The sequence below is a fragment of the Schistocerca nitens genome, chromosome 3, assembly GCF_023898315.1.
Source record: "Schistocerca nitens isolate TAMUIC-IGC-003100 chromosome 3, iqSchNite1.1, whole genome shotgun sequence".
Classification (NCBI taxonomy): Eukaryota; Metazoa; Arthropoda; class Insecta; order Orthoptera; family Acrididae; genus Schistocerca; species Schistocerca nitens.
Genome location: NC_064616.1, coordinates 589,219,374 through 589,243,428, shown reverse-complemented (window position 1 = coordinate 589,243,428; position 24,055 = coordinate 589,219,374). Strand labels below are relative to the sequence as shown.

Below are 24,055 nucleotides of genomic sequence, written 5' to 3'. Positions count from 1 at the left end.
GAATAAATCCTATTTGTGAACGTACAAGCACATGTTACTATGTCCCTCTGAAATGAGCAAGAAGACTACTTCAAGAAGGAGATTACTCTCACAGTTTATAATCACTTTTTGTTTCTTTATTTCTATGTTAACAGAAAGGACTGTCAGCTAAATTATTTATGTTATTTAAAAATAATTGTGTTTATTCTATGGGATGTTTTACCTGAACAGACAATTTATGTTTGTAAAAATTGCTATTGGACAGTCGGTTGCTTGTATTTGAACTGATCTCATGTCAGAATGAATTTTAAAAAATCCAATTATTTATTAAAACTGCTGGTCTTAAATACAAATGTGTGTGAATGGATAAATATACCAATGGTTTAACAGAAAATTTGTATTTATTTACACCTATGAGCTATTATAAAAATATTAGTCTGCAGTTAAGTATTAAAGAATTCATTGTTATTTTGTATAAAAAAAAGTTATTCCATTTTGATCTGTAAAGAAATCAGAGAAGGTAATGCAACACAAATAATAAGAAAGAGGAGTACACAGGTGCAGAATTTTGCTAGCATTTGTGGCTAATAATTATTTTCAGTATATTCATTTGTGTGGCATTTTTGGTTTTATACAACATGATTGTATTGCAGCTCAGCACTTCAAATTCAGGTAGAAAATATGTTATCAGCAAATTCAAACAACATGGAGGAATTAGAATTCTGAAAGCATACTATACATTATTCTAATTGGCCACTGAACAGGCCCCTGCATGTGCTGTTGAATATTTTGCAGCTTCTGCATTCAAAAAAGAAGAAGTTTTGGTTGAGGATGTGTACATAGTTATTGTTGCCAGGAAGGAGTTGGTGAATTTGGACACAGCCATACTTTGAGATAGGTAATGTTTGATGGTGAAAATGCTATGTAATTGAATTGTAAATGTTGGTATACAAGGAGATGGCATTGATGCTGACACAGATAACAATAGGTGATAAAGGCATCCAAATTGTGGAGAGCCAACTGGGGAATTATTTCATGTTTCTGGTCTGTGGATAACAGTCTAAAAGTATTGGTCCTTAAGAGCATAAAACTTTACAATGGGAACTCTGGAACAAGCTACAATGGATGTGCAAGTTGGTTGAGCTTAGGAATATGAGTATGTTGGCAGGCAGGTTAAGGATGGGGCAGGAAAGGTGAGAAAGGATTGCAGGTCTCACAGGAATTCTGAGATTGGTACAATGCAGGAAAGCTTGTAGATCGATATGTAAAACAGTTGTCAGAGAGCCCTATGGCAAGCTGTAATTGGTCCTTAATTTGCACTGTGATGGGGTTGATGTTCAAGCTGGTCCCACGTACGAGGGGGGACCCAAAAGAAACCAGATTGTTGTCATAAAAAATTTATTGATGAACCTTTTTACAAAATTACTTTAGTCACCTTCAAAATACTCTCCATTACATGCGATGCACTTGTAAAGTCTCTTTTTCCCACTGTTGGAAGCATGTTTGGTACTCTTCAAGTTTGATATTGTCCAGTGCCCTTTGAGAAGCTGTTTTTACTGCCTCCACATCGTCATAATGCTCCCCTTTTCGCGTTTTTTTCATTTGTGGTAATAGGAAAAAGTCACACGGGGCTATGTCCGGTGAATACAGAACGTGGCGAACAACAGACCACCTCTGAGATGCCAAATAGTGGGTCACTCGTAAGGCCGTGTGTGCCGGAGCGCTGTCGTGATGCAGAAACCAGTCACCTGATCGCCAAAGTTCCGGGCATTACCTCCTCACATCCTCTTGCAGACACCTTAAAACATCCAAATAAAAGTGCTGGTTAACAGTCTGGCTAGGGGGTATGAATTCGCGATGCACAATTCCACAAACATCAAAAAAAGACAATGATCATTGTCTTCACATTTGACCTCATTTGCCTTGCTTTTTTTGGTCTGGGAGAGTTGGAGTCCTCCACTGGCTTGACACTTGCTTGGTTTCTGGGTCATACCCATAACACCAATTCTCATCCCCTGTAATGACTTTGTTCAAGAAGTCTGGATCACGTGCAATATCTGTTTTCAAGTCCTGATGCACATTCATGCAGATGGTTTTTTGGTCCTGTGTGAGAAGGTGCGGAGCAAATTTAGCAGCAACACATCTCATGTGCAAATCCTCACTCAAAATCCACTGGCATGAGCTCCAACTGACTCCTGTCTCTGCTGAAATTTGGTCAATCGTTTGGTGACGATCCTCATTGCTCTTTTGGTGGACCTTTACAATGTTCTACTCATATTGCGATGTTAAAGGGTGTCCAGAACGAGCTTGGTCTTCAACACACATCTCACCACGTTTAAAGCGCCCAGACCACTCAAAAACCTGTGTGCAGCTCATAGCGTCCTCCTGGAAAGCTTCCTGAAGCATTTGGTGTGTCTCTGTTGCAGTTTTTTTAACCAGGAAACAAAATTTCACACACACTCTTTGTTCTTTTAAACTTGCCATAATGACTTCGCAGAGGTAACCCGCCAACAGTCAGAGAAACACAATACCACACTTGCACGTTCAGCTCTACACTGACAATGTCTGCACAGCTGTTTCATGAAGGTCTCTACTAACACCATCTAGTGTGAGAACCCTGCACTTCATCTACGAGTGGCAGTGCCCTAAGGGTACGGTTTCTTTTGGGTCCCCCCTTGTATGTTCTATGGGGTACAGATGGACAGATCGCTAGGGGCCTTGGTGGTCATGTAAGTACCTCAACATCACACAGACAATTCACACAGACACATGCTATTTGTGGGTGAGCATTGTTCTAATGAAAAATTGCACCACAAAGCTGTCACATGAGATGCAAGATGTCCATCAAGTCCAGAAGTTGCTGCCATAATGTGATGCCATACATCAAAAGCCCAAGCTCCCCGGGCAAAGCAACACTTCAGATGCAGCCTCTTGCATTGTCATGTTAACAGCAGCTTACGCATGGGACTGTCATTTCCTAGTCCAGCTGCTGCTAGTCTCTGACCAATGGTGAGGATGACACAAAAGTTGCACAGAGTCCATTATTTATCCTTAGGTGGTAGGTGGAGATGTGCAGGGTTTAAAATATGCACAAGAGGGCAATCCCCCTTGTGGTAGTCTGATGTTGTTGACTGGAACCTTTATGATTAGTATGCCTGCAATACTGCTCACATGCAGTTCCAACATCAGGCTACTGTCACATCCTAATGCCACAGAAATATAAATATTATAAGAGTTGAGCAGCCACCCAAATGGAGACACAAAATATGTCCCCTTTCAAACTCTGTCAGATACTGATACCACTGTCTCTTGTAAGCAAGCAGTATCTCCATGTTGTTCATAGCGATCACTCAACATCTGATGCAGTTCTTGCTCCTTATATACCCTACAAGACCTGGCGACAACACTACACTATGGTGGCCATTCTACCTGCCACAGAGATTTGCAACTCTAATCAGTTACATACCTGCCAATGGTGTCTACATGTACAAAATCACCATATCTTCTGAGTGCTTTAGTTTTTTTGTCTGGCAGTGTATGTCAGCAAGTTTGGTAACGGTGAGAAGTTGATGAAGAGGCTTACTGGGGTCTTGAGTGAACACTTTGACACATTCCAATGTGTGAGAATGAGATTAGTGGCCATAAAGACTTTTAAGCTGGTGTTACGCTTGGTCATCTAGTTCTCAGAAAGTAATGTCATTGCAAATCAGATCAACTAAATGGCACAAATTATACACAGCAACACTGTACAATGTTCACTACTTACAAAATAGGAAATTCATATTTCATTGGCATTTTGTACTACAGTTTAATTATTAAATTCTCAATCACCTGACCAAACATCATAAAAATTAATAAGATTGGTAGTTAAAATAACTGGTCACATTAAATTGTCAGCATTAAAAGGCTTAATTTTTGTGAGTTATATAGGCCCAGCGCTATTAAGCTACCAGTGAGGCATGTATCAAGCACAGTATTTAGCTGTAGATTCTGCACTATATGTATTATTAGTACCTTGACTCTGGCATCCTTCTTTCAAAGCTGGATGATTTGCTTGGAAAATTGGTATGGTGTCGTATTTCAAAGTTAGGCAAAGACCTTTGATGGTGAAGTGTTGTTATTTTCCCAGCTCTAGGGGTGACTGCAATATGAGGATTCACTTCTTCTGGAAAGAGTGGGGATAGTGGGGGTGTATCTAGTTTTTCTGTGTTGCCACTTCCAATGTTGATGAGACCACCATTCCCACTGCTAAATCCACATCCACCTTGTCCACCTCCATCTATGTCTCCACCCAAAGATGGTTGATTCAGATCTGTACATAACAGACAGGACAGATTACCAATCTCAAAACATATGAATGCACAGTAATTAGTATTATCTAGCTTAAATAGCAGAAGGTTAATAACCACAGTGACCATTAGTCTAAATATTACATGTGAATAAGTGGACTGTTAATTGCACTGGGGAGTCATTGGATATGTACACTGATTTTCACAAAATAATTATCATGATTACAAACATGGTAAAAAACCTTCTATAGCCATGATCGCAGACATTCTTTTTTATTTTTGACAGCCAGTTTTGACAGGTGAAACTGTCATCTTCTGGTCTTCCAAAATTTTTTTAAAAAAATGTATTCATTGTGAGTTAGAAACTCATGCCATGTTGTCATAATGGTGGATAAAATGTGGCACCATCATGACAACATGGCATAAGGTTCTAATTCACAATGAATATGTTCTGTAACAAAATTTTTGAGGACCACAAGGTGAAACTTACATTTGTGGAAATCACTGTCAAAAATAAAAAAGAATTGGCTATAGAAAGTTTTTTTACCAAGTAAAACATGTGGCTTGCTATAAATTCTCAACATGATAAAATTCAATCATGATTACAACTAATATTATCACTGATTAAGATAAATAGTAAGTAAATACCATTGTTCCTTTAGTTTTCCAGTCATTCTGTACCCTCTCTATAATTGATTGTTTATGTGACCTCTGTTTCAGACTTCCAGCTTCTGATAACGACATCTCTAACATCATGTTATTTCCATTATATTATCCACTTGTTGCTTTATCTAAAGGATATGTAGTAATCCTTTTGTTAATGATATGGGTATAATGGACTCTTGTTTCATCAGTAAGTAATTCCAAAGAATAAATAAATAAATGGAAGAACAAGAGATGGCGAAGAAGAAGAAGAAGGAGAAGGAGAAGAAGAAGAAGAAGAAAAAGGCTGGTAAGTAAGTAGATTAGAGTTTAACATGTCATTGACAATGAGGTCATTAGAGACAGAGGACAGGCTCAGATTAGGAAAGGATGGGGAAGGAAATCAGCCATGCCCTTTTCAAAGGAAATGTCCCAGCATTTCCCTTAAGTAATTTAGTGTAATTGCAGGAAACCTAGCTCTGGATGGCTGGACTGGAATTGAAACCGTCAACCTTCTGAATGTGAGTCTAGTGTGCTAATCTCTCTAACACCTCACTCAGTTGGAATAGAAGAATAAGAGATAAATGGGGGGGGGGGGGGGGGGAGGGTCTCTATATGCAGAGCAGCAATATTTCTTGCAGTTTCTGGGAAGACAGGCTACATGTAATAAATGTTACAGAATAGATAATGATGACAGATTTTAACAGTCAACAAAAGAAAACTGTCTAATGAAACAATAAGTCATAGAGATAATCATGACCCACATCTGCAAATTGAAATAGTTTTGTTCTATCACTTTCATAATCTTTGGAATACCAGTTGGTACCAATTACTGTCTGTAAAAATGCATTCTGACTTTTGTGTTCATCATTACTCAAACATCTATACAATAATCTATTCCCAAAATACCAGTGTGTAACTGTTATCCGCAACAAATGCATTCACAGAGTGACTGATGCATAGCTATGATAGTATGGAGGAACTGTCACTGAATGATGCAGGGCCAGGAGACAGTCCAATGGCATTACGGGATTATGAAAACAATCTGCAATACTGACATCAAAGATTTTTTCCAGCAGGATCCTAGCATAAAATAATCTCAATGATCAAAAATTGGAATCATCAATAGAGGAATATAGTGTTACACAGGAGCACAAAGTTTACTTTGGAAAAACAAAGGTCATCTCCCTCGGTTAGCTTACTGAGATTCAGTACTAAAAGGAGTGGTAGGAATTTGCATGTGCAGTGTCAATTTTAACAGAGGTGAAGGTTATAATCTGAGTGGTGCCTGGAGACAAGCACTTGATATAGAGCATCTTCAAAGGAGTATAAGCAAAAATTGTAACTCTTTGGAGCATAGGAGATGCTGTGGATGGTCTCCGTTCTACTTCTGTCCCTCAACTGTGGCCCAGTGTGGGAGGGGAAACACAGTGCCACTTGGCTAGTTTCTTGCATTTTCCCAAGCAGATTCCATGACTAGCAGATGTTAGAAATCTAAGTGATGTCACCTGATGAACTACAAGCTTGAACAAAACTATAAAGGAAGTCAACACCTGAACAAAATGTGACAATAAGTGAAAGCTCAAGTTTTAACTCCAATTTGACATGGTCTGAACACCAAGAACAAGACGTGATTATACAATGTGCAGTAATGTACATGTGAGAATTAATGGACCAAACTGAATACAATACAAATCCACATCAAGTCTAGTACTGATAAAAAGGTTTATATAGAAAGTTTGTGAAGAGTGAAGTCTTGTACAGAGGCCCAATCTGAGCATTTAACATAACATATGTAACAAGAATAAAAAACAGTTGCCAGTCTGTGCTGCACCTTTTATGGGAAATAGGTTGAGAGGTGCAAAGTCTATGTGACACACAGCAGATGCACAATTGGTGATGATGTGCACAGCACCATAGCACCTTCCAAAGTGATGCATATTCCATGAGCTCTTCCTCTGTGTCATTTACACTCTCTAAGAATATAGCAGTGTTTGTCAGGTGTGAAGATGAATATTATTGGACTCATTGGTATTACTCAAGGCGAGTACTGACATTGAGTTTCACAAGCTATTTTACACAACATAATTTACAAGCACTCAATAAAATCCCCTAGATGAAACAGATACATTAATCACAAAACACTTATGGTTTCATAGTGAATTTGTGGCCAGTGAAATGTGAATAAGGAAACTTTTAAAATTGGCTGAAAACCCAAGTGGAATCCCAGCCAGTAATGCATTACTGATACAACTTTACTTTTACCTTTATAATGGATGAACCATTAATAGAGTGATGTACAATTCAGTGACACATTGAGAAGAATATTACTGGCAAGAATATTGCCACTCATAAACAAGATAACAAAAATTCATTATACAAGAGTGAAACTAACCTTCAGAACGAGATGGCAATGTTCCCATAACTAGAGTTGCAGGTATATGACGACACTGATGATGTTGTGAGTCCAATGTATTCAGCACAATTTTGATAAGTGACTGAAGTTGGCCACTGTGTGGAGGTTGATTATACTGGTACTGGAAACAGAAAAGTTACCATTTACAACTTGTACAATGATAACAATAACTTAAATGATGACAGCTCTGTGTTAAAAACTAGGTATATTATAAAGGCAATCCAAACAGAATGTTTTGAGATATGAGAATAATATTTACATATGTCTAGCTGAAGCACACCAATATTAGGAATGAACAATAAGTTGGAAGAATAAATATGTTTAACCAAATCTACTGTATTAGAAGCTATAATGTATTGGTGGTCATGGTTTTGAACAGTTATTGTTCTATCAGCTTGAATTGGGACATGGTCACCTATATTGTTTTGCATCAGTATCAAAATTTGTAAAGAATAGCTCCAAATGTGGACAGACAACATGCAAGAAGCAGTTGTCTGTAAGATTTACATGCATCGTTTTTGTGGATGTAGTGTGCCTCCTTAGTATCCTTCTGTTCAATCAGAGTCTGCCATCAGCATTCCCTACAACTTTTTGAATAATTTTCTGATCTAACACTGCACTGTATGGATGGACCCATATATGTTTGCCTATGATAACTGATTCCTTTGATTGATGAATCAAGATGTAATCAAACAATTTTACTTATATGCATTGCAGTACAATATGTTAGGTTGAGTGCCAAGTACCAGTCTTTGCACAAACCCCTTGTCAGTTGGAGATCTACACTAAAGAGCCAAGGAAATTTGTACACATGCCTAATATCGTGTAGGGCTCCAACAAGCATGCAGAACTGCCACAAAATGGCATGGCATGGACTGACTAATGTGTGAAGTAGTGTTGGAGGGAACTGACACCATGAATCCTGCAGGGCTGTCCATAAATTCATAAGAGTACAAGGGTGTAGAAATCTCTAATGAATAGCATGTTGCAAGACATCCCAGATATGTTCAATAATGTTCATGTATGGGGAGTTTGGTGGCCAGCATAAGTGTTTAAATCCATAAGAGTGTTCCTGGAGCCACTCTGTAGCAATTCTGGATGTGTGGGTTGTAGCATTGTCCTGCCGGAATTGCCCAAGTCTGTCAGAATACACAATGGACATGAACGGATGCAGGCAATCAGACAGGATGCTTATGTATGTGTCACCTGTCAGAGTAGTATCTAGATGTATCAGGTGGCCCATATCACTCAAACCGCACCCCCCCCCCTGCCGCCCCCCCCCCCCCCCCCCCACACACACACCATTACAGAGCCTCCACCAGCTTGAACAGTTCCTTGCTTGCATTCAGTGTCCATGGATTTATGAGGTTGTCTCCATACCCACACATGTCCATCAGCCCAATACCATTTGAAATGAGACTTGACTGAGCAGGTAACATGTTTCCAGTCATTAACAGTCCAATGTCAGTGGTCAAGGGCCCCACACAAGGCATAAACCTTTGTCTTGTGCAGTCATCAAGGGTACATGAGTGGGCTCCAAAAGCCCATATCAATGATTTTTCATTGAATGATTCACATGCTGACACTTGTTGATGGTCCAGCTTCGAAATCTAAAGTAATTTGAGGAAGGGTTGCACTTCTGCCACGTTGAATGATTCTCCTCAGTCGTCATTGATTCCATTCTTGCAGAATCTATTTCTGGCCACAGCAATATCAGAGATTTGATGTTTTACCAGATTCCTGATATTCACAGTGCACTCATGAAATGGTCATACAGGAAGATCCCCACTTCATCGCTACCTCGGAGATGCTGCCTCCCATCGCTCATGAACAGACTATAACACCACTTTCAAACTCACTGACTGCAGTGCAGTATTTTGCATGTTTACATACCTCTGTATTTGAATATGCATGCCTATACCAGTTTCATTGACACTTCAGTGTACCTACACTTTACAGTCATTTTCCAGTGATTCAACCTTTGCACTACAATAGCACCATCCATTAACAGCCTCAGAGGGCTACCAACGCTATCTACAAGGGCATTTACATAAGATATTTATACTAAGAATATATATTCCTCTTCGGAGGTTCAAGTCCTCCCTCGGGCATGGGTGTGTGTGTTGGCCTATGACTTAGTGGTTAGTACTTGCTTCATTCTCTGATATTTTGCAGTTGTGATTCTCTATGACATATACTTATACAGTGATATTTACAGTAATACCAAATCTGATTATGAAAATATATCAACCTGGCACTAAGACTATTAACTAACTATTAACAAGTGTCACCTTCGTGAAATTAAAAAATGTAACTGCAGATTTATGAATAATAACTTGAGACATTCATGTCATACAAATACCTGGGAATATTAAATGTGGTAATTTGATTTAGAACAGATAAACAGGCTTAGTTGCAGACATCATTTACTGATAAGGCACTGGGAAACAACACTTTTGCTAGAGAACATCTCTGTGGCTAATGGTTTTATCCTCATGGTCTCTTCGCGAGATATACGTAGGAGGGAGCAATATACTGCTTGACTCTTCGGTGAAGGTATGTTCTCGAAACTTAAACAAAAGCCCGTACCGAGCTACTGAGCGTCTCTCCCACAGAGTCTTCCACTGGAGTTTATCTATCATCTCCGTAACGCTTTCGTGATTACTAAATGATCCTGTAACGAAGTGCACTGCTCTCCATTGGATCTTCTCTATCTCTTCTATCAACCCTATCTGGTACGGATTCCACACTCCTGAGCAGTATTCAAGCAGTTGGCGAACAAGCGTACTGTAACCTACTTCCTTTGTTTTCGGATTGCATTTCCTTAGGATTCTTCCAATGAATCTCAGTCTGGCATCTGCTTTACCAACGATCAACTGTATATGATCATTCCATTTTAAATCACTCCTAATGCGTACTCCCAGATAATTTATGGAATTAACTGCTTCCAGTTGCTGACCCGCTATTTTGTAGCTAAATGATAAGGGATCTATCTTTCTATGTATTCGCAGCACATTACACTTGTCTACATTGAGATTCGATTGCCATTCCCTGCACAATGCGTCAATTCGCTGCAGATCCTCCTGCATTTCAGTACAATTTTTCATTGTTACAACCTCTCAATACACCACAGCATCATCTGCAAAAAGCCTCAGTGAACTTCCGATGTCATCCACAAGGTCATTTATGTATATTGTGAATAGCAATGGTCCTATGACACTACCCTGCGGCACACCTGAAATCACTCTTACTTCGGAAGACTTCTCTCCATTGAGAATGACATGCTGCGTTCTGTTATCTAGGAACTCTTCAATCCAATCACACAATTGGTCTGATAGTCCATATGCTCTTACTTTGTTCATTAAATGACTGTGGGGAACTGTATCAAACGCCTTGTGGAAGTCAAGAAACACAGCATCTACCTGTGAACCCGTGTCAATGGCCCTCTGAGTCTCATGGACGAATAGCGCGAGCTGGGTTTCGCACGACCGTCTTTTTCGAAACCCATGCTGATTCCTACAGAGTAGATTTCTAGTCTCCAGGAAAGTCATTATACTCGAACATAATACGTGTTCCAAAATTCTACAACTGATCGACGTTATTTATTTATTTTTATTTATTTTTTTATTGTTCCGTGGGACCACATTTAGGAGAAGTCTCCATGGTCATGGAACGAGTCAATACATGAAATTATAACACGATTGTAGAAACAGATGAAATGAAATATAAGAAACATATTCAGGCGACAAGTCGTTAGTTTAAATAAAGAAAATCAAGAAAGTAACACTGGAATTTGCTTAATTTTTTAGCTCTTCCAGGAGCTCCTCGACAGAATAGAAGGAGTGAGCCATGAGGAAACTCTTCAGTTTAGACTTAAAAGTGTTTGGGCTACTGCTAAGAGTTTTGAGTTCTTGTGGTAGCTTATTGAAAATGGATGCAGCAGAATACTGCACTCCTTTCTGCACAAGAGTCAAGGAAGTGCATTCCACATGCAGATTTGATTTCTGCCTAGTATTAACTGAGTGAAAGCTGCTAACTCTTGGGAATAAGCTAATATTGCTAACAACAAACGACATTAAAGAAAATACATACTGTGAGGGCAATGTCAAAATTCCCAGACTATTGAATAGGGGTTGACAAGAGGTTTTCGAACTTACACCATACATAGCTCGAACAGCCCGTTTTTGAGCCAAAAATACCCTTTTTGAATCAGAAGAATTACCCCAAAAAATAATACCATATGACATAAGCGTATGAAAATATGCGAAGTATACTACTTTTCGTGTTGAAATGTCACTTATTTCAGATACTGTTCTAATGGTAAATAAAGAGGCATTTCGTTTCTGAACAAGATCCTGAACATGGGATTTCCACAACAGCTTACTATCTATCCGTACGCCTCGGAACTTGAACTGTTCCGTCTCGCTTATAACATGCCCATTCTGTCTGATTAAAATGTCAGTTCTTGTTGAATTGTGAGTTAGAAACTGTAAAAACTGAGTCTTACTGTGATTTAGCATCAAATTATTTTCCACAAGCCATGAACTTATATCATGAACTACATTATTTGATAATGTTTCAATATTACACCCAAGATCCTTCACTACCAAGGTGGTGTCATCAGCAAACAGAAATATTTTTGAATCACCTGTAGTACTAGAAGGCATATCATTTATATAAATAAGAAACAGCAGTGGCCCCAGCACCGACCCTTGGGGAACGCGCCATTTAACAGTGCCCCATTGGGACTGAACATCATTACCACTCTCAATATTGCAGAGGATTACTTTCTGCTTTCTGTTCTTAAAGTAGGAGGCGAACCAATTGTAAGCTACTCCCCTTACTCCATAATGTTCCAACTTCTGCAGTAATATTTTGTGGTCAACACAGTCAAAAGCCTTCGTTAAATCAAAGAAAACACCTAACGTTCGCAACCTTTTATTTAATCCGTCCAAAACCTCACAGAGAAAAGAGACTATAGCATTTTCAGTTGTTAAGCCATTTCTAAAACCAAACTGTACATTTGACAGCAAATTATGTGAATTTAAATGCTGCAGTAACCTTGTATATACAAACCTCTCGATAACTTTAGCAAACACCGATGGCATAGAAATAGGTCTATAACTGTCAACATTATCCCTGTCTCCCTTTTTATAAAGTGGCTTCACTACCGAGTACTTTAATTGGTCAGGAAACCGACCACTCCTAAAGGAAAAGTTACAGATATGGCTAAGCACTGAGCTAACATATGTGGAACAATACTTCAGTATTCTGCTAGATACCCCATCATATCCATGAGAGTTCTTGGTCTTTAGTGATTTAATTGTTAACTCAATCTCCCTCTTGTCAGTATCATGGAGGAGCATTTCAGGTAACAGTCTCGGAACACTTTTTTCTAAGAGCGCTATATGATTCCCTGTTGGGACTAGGTTTCTATTTAGTTCACCTGCTATATTCAGAAAGTGATTATTAAGTACTGTACATATATGCGACTTATCAGTAACACGGACATCCCCACTACGCACTGATTCTATATTCTCGACCTGTCTCTGCAGACCAGCCACTTCCTTTACGACTGACCATATGGTTTTAATTTTATCCTGAGACTTAGCTATTCTATCTGCATACCACATACTTTTTGCCTTCCTAATAACTTTTTTAAGCACCTTACAATACTGTTTGTAATGGGCTGCTGCATTTAGATTGTGACTGTTTCTAACGTTTTGATATAATTGCCACTTTGTTCTACAAGATATTCTTATCCCTTTAGTCAGCCACCCAGGCTGCCTGTTTGTGCTAGTACCCTGTTTTGAACGTTCTAACGGAAAGCAACTTTCAAAGAGCACGAGAAAAGTCTTGAGGAAAGCATTATATTTATCGTCTACTGTATCAGCACTATAAACATCTTGCCACTCTTGTTCCTTGATAAGGTTTACAAAAGTCTGTACAGCAACTGGATCGGCTTTCCTAAAAAGTTGGTAACTATATTTAACATGTGTTGCAGCACAAAAATCTTTTAGACTTAAAATTTGTCCATCATGATCTGAAAGGCCATTCACCTTTTTGCTAACAGAATGCCCGTCTAATAATGACGAATGAACAAAAATATTGTCTATGGTTGTTCTACTGTTCCCTTGCACTCTCGTTGGAAAGAATACGGTTTGCATAAGATTATATGAATTAAGGAGGTCTACCAGCATCCTTTTCCTTGCACAATCACTTATACAATTAATATTGACATCACCACATATAACTAACTTTTTGTATTTCCTATAAAGTGAACCAAGAACCTCGTCTAGCTTTAGCAAAAATGTTGTGAAATCGGAGTCTGGGGATCTATAAATAACAACAGTAAGAAGTTTAGCTCCACTAAATTTAACCACACCTGCACAACATTCAAACACCTTTTCAGTGCAGTACTTTGAAACATCAATTGACTCAAATGGGATACCGTTTTTCACATACATGGCTACTCCCCCACACCGCAAAGAGCTCCTAGAAAAGCTGCCAGCCAACCTGTATCCTGGTAAAGGAAGCCTCTGAATTATCTCCTTATTTAAGAAGTGTTCAGATATACCAATAATTTCAGAGTCAACATCTATAAGCAGTTCACTAACTTTATCTCTAATACCTTGTATATTTTGATGAAATATACTAATTCCCTCATTAATCAGATACCCAAGCTTTGTCGAAAGTGGTTTCTTTGTTAGAGAGACTTCCCTTAAGCAGGAATAACTATCAGCTGACTTCAATCTAAAAAAGGTACAGCTCTAACACCCACAACTACCGGAATTTTCCCATGAGTGATCCCACCACCCCCACCTATGCTGTCACCTATAAGTTTTGCCAACCTCCCCTTCCCATACCTGTTGACGTGCAGGCCATGTCTAGTGAAACCCGTCCTGCTGATAGACTCCACCGACACCACTGAAATGTGACTCATGCCATCTGTCATCAGCGCACCCCCAAGTCTCATGTTATTACGCCTGACGGCTGTAGTAAGATGAGGACGATCGTGACGCTGAAACAGTTCCACGAAATGCACATTCGTGTTGCCAGTCTGAGTGGCTATCTTTTCCAGGTCACCATCTATGTCATACTCCCCATCCCTATCAATACTATTACCAGCCCCACCCACAATCACTACCTGATCCTCTTTAGTAAAATCCCTACATAACCCCCCTATGTTAAAAGTCACCTGAGCCAATCCTGCATTAGGCTTCACAATGCAGGTGACCTGGTACTCACTCCCCAAAACGTCCTGCAACTGCTGGCCTACATCTCTACCATGAGAACTACCTAACAGCAGAACCTTCTTCTTTCTCTTAGACTTTACAACTGTCCTAGCCACCGAAACTGCTGAGGTCTGCTGCATACTTCCTACATCTACAGCTACTAGAGATTCCTCTCCACTAGACTCAGACAGTTGGTCATATCTACACTCCTGGAAATTGAAATAAGAACACCGTGAATTCATTGTCCCAGGAAGGGGAAACTTTATTGACACATTCCTGGGGTCAGATACATCACATGATCACACTGACAGAACCACAGGCACATAGACACAGGCAACAGAGCATGCACAATGTCGGCACTAGTACAGTGTATATCCACCTTTCGCAGCAATGCAGGCTGCTATTCTCCCATGGAGACGATCGTAGAGATGCTGGATGTAGTCCTGTGGAACGGCTTGCCATGCCATTTCCACCTGGCGCCTCAGTTGGACCAGCGTTCGTGCTGGACGTGCAGACCGCGTGGGACGACTCTTCATCCAGTCCCAAACATGCTAAATGGGGGACAGATCCGGAGATATTGCTGGCCAGGGTAGTTGACTTACACCTTCTAGAGCACGTTGGGTGGCACGGGATACATGCGGACGTGCATTGTCCTGTTGGAACAGCAAGTTCCCTTGCCGGTCTAGGAATGGTAGAACGATGGGTTCGATGACGGTTTGGATGTACCGTGCACTATTCAGTGTCCCCTCGACGATCACCAGTGGTGTACGGCCAGTGTAGGAGATCGCTCCCCACACCATGATGCCGGGTGTTGGCCCTGTGTGCCTCGGTCGTATGCAGTCCTGATTGTGGCGCTCACCTGCACGGCGCCAAACACGCATACGACCATCATTGGCACCAAGGCAGAAGCGACTCTCATTGCTGAAGACGACACGTCTCCATTCGTCCCTCCATTCACGCCTGTCGCGACACCACTGGAGGCGGGCTGCACGATGTTGGGGCGTGAGCGGAAGACGGCCTAACGGTGTGCGGGACCGTAGCCCAACTTCATGGAGACGGTTGCGAACGGTCCTCGCCGATACCCCAGGAGCAACAGTGTCCCTAATTTGCTGGGAAGTGGCGGTGCGGTCCCCTACGGCACTGCGTAGGATCCTACTGTCTTGGCGAGCATCCGTGCGTCGCTGCGGTCCGGTCCCAGGTCGACGGGCACGTGCACCTTCTGCCGACCACTGGCGACAACATCGATGTACTGTGGAGACCTCACGCCCCACGTGTTGAGCAATTCGGCGGTACGTCCACCCGGCCTCCCGCATGCCCACTAAACGCCCTCGCTCAAAGTCCGTCAACTGCACATACGGTTCACGTCCACGCTGTCGCGGCATGCTACCAGTGTTAAAGACTGCGATGGAGCTCCGTATGCCACGGCAAACTGGCTGACACTGACGGCGGCGGTGCACAAATGCTGCGCAGCTAGCGCCATTCGACGGCCGACACCGCGGTTTCTGGTGTGTCCGCTGTGCCGTGCGTGTGATCATTGCTTGTACAGCCCTCTCGCAGTGTCCGGAGCAAGTATGGTGGGTCTGACACACCGGTGTCAATGTGTTCTTTTTTCCATTTCCAGGAGTGTATTACAAACACCAATAGTAAAACTATCTGAAAATCTTCTTCTCCTAGCAGATCTCTTGCCAACAGCCAGCTCCCATTCCCCAACCCCCTTCTCCCTCCTCATCCTATCTAGCTCCTCCTGTGCGTTTTTCAACTGCACCTGAAGGGCACAGATCTTACGCTCCTGCTCCTCTATCAACTTACTCTTGCTACATAACCTGCAGTTCCAGGAGAGGATCTCACCAGAATGCCCACTGGCTTCCCCACTGCATTCCCCCCAGTGAAAATACTTCGAACAAGTCTCACACCGCAATCCACTACTCACGAACCTACGGCAAAGCCCACACTTCTCACTCATGGTAAAATTTTAGAATTATTGAAACAAGAAAACAACTTTATCTAAGTTCCGCTACTACAATAAGAAGATGTTAAAAACTGACTACAATAATCACAAACTTGCTCTACAAGGGAAGTAACTACTATTATTGACAGTATTAATCAACAACAAATGAGAATATAACAAAATACTAACACAGAAAGAAAATCAAACGTCTAATGACAGTAACGAAACTGAAAGCAGTTCGCAAAAATTTCTTCTGAAGTTATTTCACCGGAAAACACCAAGAACACCGGTTGAAGACTACTAAAGTTCCTAAATAAATTACTATACACAAACAATTAATTAGTACTTAGCTTTCGATGCACCGCTACAGCTGCAACTGGTCAGCGCGGAATGTAAACACGGGTAAGAGGTTAAGTTGCTCGATACGAAACACTCACAAATATCCGGCAACAACACAAGAAATGCAGAGGTGAATGAAGAAACCACTAATAAGTCACTTATATAGTAAATATTATCACAAAAACAGTTAAAATATATAACTGAAATCTAAAAATAGATGAAAACTTAGAGAGCGATCTCACACGCAGTCACGCGCTTATGATGTCACAGTTAGAGATATAGGTCTATAGTTCTGCACATCTGTTCGACGTCCCTTCTTGAAAACGGGGATGACCTGTGCCCTTTTCCAATCCTTTGGAACGCTACGCTCTTCTAGAGACCTACGGTACACCGCTGCAAGAAGGGGGGCAAGTTCCTTCGTGTACTCTGTGTAAAATCGAACTGGAATCCCATCAGGTCCAGCGGCCTTTCCTCTTTTGAGCGATTTTAATTGTTTCTCTATCCTTCTGTCGTCTATTTCGATATCTACCATTTTGTCATCTGTGCGACAATCTAGAGAAGGAACTACAGTGCACTCTTCCTCTGTGAAACAGCTTTGGAAAAAGACATTTAGTATTTCGGCCTTTAGTCTGTCATCCTCTGTTTCAGTACCATTTTGGTCACAGAGTGTCTGGACTTTTTGTTTTGATCCACCTACCGCTTTGACATAAGACCAAAATTTCTTAGGATTTTCTGCCAAGTCAGTACATAGAACTTTACTTTCGAAGTCATTGAACGCCTCTCGCATAGCCCTCCTGACACTACATATTGCTTCGCGTAATTTTTGTTTGTCTGCAAGGCATAGGCTATGTTTATGTTTGCTGTGAAGTTCCCTTTGCTTCCGCAACAGTTTTCTAACTCGGTTGTTGTACCACGGTGGCTCTTTTCCATCTCTTACGATCTTGCTTGGCACATACTCATCTAACGCATATTGTACGATGGTTTTGAACTTTGTCCACTGATCCTCAACACTATCTGTACTTGAGACAAAACTTTTGTGTTGAGCAGTCAGGTACTCTGTATTCTACCTTTTGTCACTTTTGCTAAACAGAAAAATCTTCCTACCTTTTTTAATATTTTTAATTACGGCTGAAATCATCGATGCCGTAACCGCTTTATGATCGCTGATTCCGTGTTCTGCGTTAACTGTTTCAAATAGTTTGGCTCTGTTTATCACAAGAAGGTCTAATATGTTATCGCCACGAGTCGGTTCTCTGTTTAACTGCTCAAGGTAGTTTTCAGATAAAGCACTTTAAAAAATTTCACTGGATTCTTTGTCCCTGCCACCCGTTATGAACGTTTGAGTCTCCCAGTCTATATCTGGCCAATTTAAATCTCCACCCAGAACTATAACATGGTGGGGAAATCTACTCGAAATGTTACCCAAATTATCCTTCAGGTGCTCAGCCATAACAGCTGCTGAGCCAGGGGGCCGAAAGAGACATCCAATTACCATGTCTGGTCCTGCTTTAACCATGACCTTCACCCAAATTATTTCACATTTCGGATCTCCGTCAATTTCCTTCGATACTATTGCACTTCTTATCGCTATAAACACGCCTCCCCCTTCACTGTCCAGCCTGTCTCTGCGGTATACATTCCAATCTGAGTTTAGTATTTCATTACTGTTTACATCTGGTTTCAGCCAACTTTCTGTCCCTAGTACTACACGGGCGTTGTGACCGTTTATTAATGCGAGCAGTTCTGGGACCTTTCTATAGACGCTCCTGCAGTTTACTATTATCACATTAATATTGTTATTCCCTGTTGCATTTGGACTACTCCTACCTTGCCGCGTCTCAGGAGGCGTCTTGTCGGACCTAGGGAGGGAATTCTCTAACCTAAAAAACCCCCATGTGCACTCCACACATACTCCGCTACCCTTGTAGCCGCTTCCGGCGTCTAGTGCACGCCTGACCTATTCAGGGGGACCCTACATTTCTCCACCCGATAGCGGAGGTCGAGAAATTTGCACCCCAGATCTCCGCAAAATCATCTGAGCCTCTGGTTTAAGCCTTCCACTCGGCTCCAAACCAGAGGACCGCGATTGGTTCTGGGAACTGAGGATGACCTCTGAACCCAGACGGCAGGAGTCATTGGTGCCGACATGAGCAACAATTTGCAGTCGGGTGCACCCAGTGCTCTCTATCGCCGCCAGTAGGGCCTCCTCCACGTCTCGGATGAGACCACCCAGCAAGCAGACAGAGTGAACACTGGCCTTCTTCCCCGACCTTTCCGCTATTTCCCTAAGAGGCTCCATCACCCGCCTAACGTTGGAGCTCCCAATAACTAATAAACCCCTCCCCCTGTGTTCCTGATCGGACCTTGCTGAAGGAGCAGCCACATGTCCACTCACAGGGAGAGCAGGCGATGCCACACGGCCAGCCTCCACATTGACCCTCCGCCTCGTGTGCCGCGAACGCCGCTGAACCCGCCACTCCCCTTGGGGAGAGGGTGGCCCAACCACACCCGGTACCTGCGAAGATGTCTCGACAGCAGGGACAGTGGGTGAAGCATGTAACACCTGGGGTGTACCTTCCGACGCACCAGACTCCCCACTGCCGCTACACTCCGAGGCAGCAGCCTGAAGATGGCTGACCGCGGCCATCAACACGTTCAGATGTTCGCGAACAGTGGCCAGCTCCTCCTGCGTCCATACACAGCAGTCACACATCCTATCCATCCTAAGGAATCTATTTACTGAAGAGAGTTAATCAACTTTTAACTAGACTGCTAATTCACTAAAGGCTGCTGATTATTGACTAAACTGTGATTGCTAGCCACTTCTTGTAGAAAGCAATGAAAATAGCACGACCTGTCTCTGGACTGTATTGAAAACAAACACTAGCACTACTGGCACTATGGTTGACTAAAGGGACTCTCTCTGACTGTATTCAAAACAAACACGAAATCTATGGAACACTATTAATAGCACTCGACAATTAAAGCTTCCTAAAAGCAAAAACACACGGAAGAAGAAGTGACAAGTAAGGAAAATACAGTTAATACTCAAATTAAGGTAGCTCGCTGCACAGCAGACGTGAAGCAGACGGCGGTTAGGACGACACTGTAATGTGGTTCAGCCAGGTTGAGGCGGTATTTATGAGCAACCACGTGACCTGCGACCTGGCGAAATTTGGGCATGTAGTGAGGCAGCTGGACCAGAACTATGTGGCCGAAGTGCGGGATATAATCTCCGCCCTGCCGACGCAGTCAAGCTACAAACGGCTCAAGGAAGAGCTGATCCGGCGGATTTCGTCGTCAGAGGAACAGCGAGTGCACCAACTGCTGCGGCAAGAGGAATGCGTCGATCAGGGGCCCTCGCAGTTCCTGCGCCACTTGCGGAGCCTCGCACAGTCTGATATGGTGCCGAATTCGCTGTTACGCACTATCTGGGTGCGCAGCTTCCCAGCTCAGGTGCAGACAGTGATAGCTGCACAGACGGAGATGCAGCTGGACACCGTTGCTAACTTGGCCGAGAGGATGCACGACGCGCTGACAACGGCGCCTAGCGCCGCAGCTGCGGCAGCTTATGACTCCGTCCTCCCACCTTCGTGGCGGCACGTGCCTCCCGCATCCGCATCGAATGCCGACCTGCACCAGCTAGTGCAAAACTTGACCTCACAGGTGGCAGCTCTCTTGACGCAAGTCGACCGATTGGCACGCTCGCAGCAAGAGGGCAGCACGCACCGCAGCGGCAGCAGACCGGGCAAGAGGTGGCGCGGCTCGTGCAGCCGGCAACACAGCGATGGCCGCTCCAACGGTACCCCACAGACGTCACAGCATGCACAAAGCGGCTACTGCTGGTACCATGCCCGCTTCGGCAACGAAGCAACCAGGTGCCGCGCTCCTTGCTCACACCCAAACGCCAGCTGTGACCGGACCTAGGGGCACCCGGCTGCAGTGTGATATCGAAGAGTCTGTTTGTTGCGGAACGGGGGGCAGGCGTGAGGTACCTCGTCGACACGGGTTCGGACCACTCGATATTCCCCCGTTCTATGTTACGAGACCGCAGGTGGGCCGAGGCGCTCTGCCCTACAGCGGCGAACAATTCCACGATTAAAACTTACGGCACACACAGCCACAATATAGATCTAGGCCTACGGCGCATGTTCTCGTGGACTTTTACCGTGGCCGACGTCAATGAGCCGATCCTGGGCGTAGACTTTCTCGGCCACTACGGGTTGCTAGCCGACATCGCAAACGGCCAGCTCATCGACGCCACAACTAATTTAAAGATAGCGGGACAGCGCTGGCAGGCTGCATAGTACAGTGTTAAAGCCGTGAAGTGACCCGGACCATATTCTGACATTCTTGAACAATTCCCCGACCTCACCCGCCCAGCCGGTGCACCGAGAGACATCGAACATTCGACGGTGCACCACATAATAACCACACCCGGACCCCCACATCGTGTCGCCCACGTCGACTCGCGCCGAACAGACTCGCAGCAGCAAAGGCAGAGTTCGAGGCAATGCTGCGGCAAGGCATCGTGCGACCATCAAGCAGCCCATGGTCATAGGCGTTGCATTTAGTGCCCAAAAAGACAATTCGTGGCGCCCGTGTGGGGACTATCGCACCCTTAATTCGCGAACGGTTACAGACCGATACCCAGTCCCACACCTTAAGGACTTCAGCTACGCCTTGGCGGGCTGCGCGGTGTTCGGCAAGCTTGACTGCACAAAGGCGTACACCCAAATTCAGGTGGCGCCCGAAGACATCAAAAAAACAGCCATCGTAACGCCATTTGGGCTTTTCGAAAGCCTGTTTATGACCTTTGGTCTTCGGAATGCTGCCCAGACTTGGCAGCGGTTCCTGGATGGCGTCTTGCGAGGCTTGCCATTTTGCTTCGCGTACCTCGACGACATCCTGGTGTATTCCAAGTTGCCCGAACTCCACCACCCCCACTTAACGACCGTCTTCCAGCGCCTGAGTGAAGCCGACATCATTATTAACCCCGCTAAATGTGAGTTCGGTGTGACGGAAATCGAGTTCCTCGGCCATTTAATTACGCCCACCGGATCGACACCGCTACCGGAGAAAGTGAAGGCAATACTGAACATGCCGTGTCCACAGACGCACAAAGAATTACGACGTTACCTCGGCATGTTGAACTTTTATCGTCGACACCTTCCCAATGCCGCAGCCGTGCAAGAGCCGCTGACTAAGGCGTTACAAGGTCCTACCTCAAAAGGAAAGACCCTCGTGAATTGGACAGACGCAATGGAGCAGAGCTTCACAGACTCAAAAAGGAATCTCGTGGAAGCGACGCTGCTCGCGCACCCGGTACATAATGCGGACTTAGCTGTAGTCGTGGACGCCAGCCAGGCCACCATCGGTGCGGTGTTACAACAGCGCATCAGCGGGAGTAGGCAGCCTCTCGGTTTTTTCTCTAAAAAGCTTTCCGATTCGCAACGTGCTTGGAGCGCTTATGACCGAGAGTTGCTTGCAGTGTACGCGGCGGTGAAATACTTCCGACCGTCCACAGAAGCCCGACAATTCGTCATTTTCACCGACCACAAACCCATTACACACGCGTTCGCTAACAAGCACACTAAGTGTTCACTGCACCAACTCCAGCCGTTAGAGTACATGTCGTAATTCACGACTGACATTCGACACATTTTGGGGATAGACAATATCGTCACCGATTGTTTGTCCCGAGCGTGTGCCGTTATTTCACCCCCTGTGAACTTTGAGGACGTGGCCCAAGTACAGGAGAGTGACGGAGAACTGCACCGCTTCCGTCACGACACTTCCAGCGGCCTGCAACTGGAGCTGGTGCCTGTCCCCAGCTCTGCACGGAAGATTTGGTGTGACACCTCATCCGGCATGCACCGACCGTTCCTCCCGGAGAAATTCCGGCGCAGTGCCTTCGACCGTGTCCACGGACTGTCACACCCTGGCACCAACATCACTGCGACGCTCGTGGCTGCGCATTTCGTCTGGCCCGGGCTTCGGAAGGACTGTTGCGAATGGGCGCGCACTTGCACCACATGTCAGCGCGCCAAAGTCGGGAGGCACACTCACGCACCCGTGGGCACCTTCCCAGACGCAACACGCTGATTTGCGCACATTCACGTGGACCTCGTCGGCCCGCTTCCTCTCTCACAAGGCAAGTGGTACCTCCTAACTATGGTGGACCGTTTCACTCGCTGGCCGGAAGCAACGCCCGTCGCGGACGTCACAGCCGAGACCGTCGCCACCGCATTCGTCGACACCTGGGTGGCACGCTTCGGATGTCCCAGTCACGTGACAACTGATCGTAGCCGCCAGTTTGACTGCGCGTTGTTCACGCACGTCGCCAGACTGTGTGGCACCCAGTTACACAGGACAACCAGCTACCATCCGGCGTCGAATGGCATGGTCGAACGGTTCCACAGGACTCTCAAAGCCGCTCTAACCTGCCAAGACACATCATGGCCAGAGGCGCTCCCACTGGTGCTGCTTGGCCTGAGAGTCACGCTGAAGGAGGAGATCGGTGCGTCACCTGCCGACCTCGTTTACGGGCATTCTCTGACAATCCCGGGCGATTTTGTCGAAGATGTAAGACTCCCACGCGACGCCGTGGCACCTACTCTGGCGGAACGTCTGCGCAGTCACATGGCTGGCCTCCAAGCGCACGCACCGACGCGGCATGGCACCGGGAAGATATTCGTCCATGCCGACCTGCAGCGCTGCACGCACATGTTGCATACCGACGCAGTACGGCCACCTCTCCGACTGCCCTACAGTGGACCGAACCGTGTGATCGCCCGAGGAGACAAAACGCTGGTCATCGAGTGCAACGGAAAGCCGTCAACAGTGTCAGTCGACCGCGTCAAACCAGCCTATGTCTTGCCCGCTACATCAGCCACGCATTTCTTCGACCCGGCAGAAGATCTGATCATGGACGACACTCCGTCTGCCAGCGGTCAGACGGAACCCGCACCCGCAGCCGCCGGTGACGCACAGCTGCAGCCTGCTGTCATCACGCCGCCACGTGCGCATCCCACCACCACGTCCAGGCAACTGGCACGGCCGCCCGGACCGCGCCTACCACAGGCGCACTGGTCGCCCCCACCACAGCCGCCAGTGGACTACGTCACGCGCGCCGGCCACTGCGTCCGATTCAAATGGCCGTACTGCGTCGCCAGCAGGCCACGGCACCCAAACCGGCAATCACGCG

The 24,055-nt window shown here is 44.5% G+C and overlaps 1 protein-coding gene across 1 annotated transcript in view; it reads right to left on the bottom strand.

Annotated features, from left to right (window-relative positions):
* Nucleotides 1–24,055, bottom strand: part of LOC126248502 (protein unc-79 homolog) — an 875,350-nt gene that overhangs the window by 402,084 nt on the left and 449,211 nt on the right. The window contains exons 29-30 of the mRNA XM_049949540.1: nt 7,306–7,447; nt 3,994–4,291 (exon numbers count right to left, since the gene is read on the bottom strand). Of these exons, the coding sequence (XP_049805497.1) occupies nt 3,994–4,291; nt 7,306–7,447 (440 nt within the window). The remainder of the gene's footprint in view (nt 1–3,993; nt 4,292–7,305; nt 7,448–24,055) is intronic.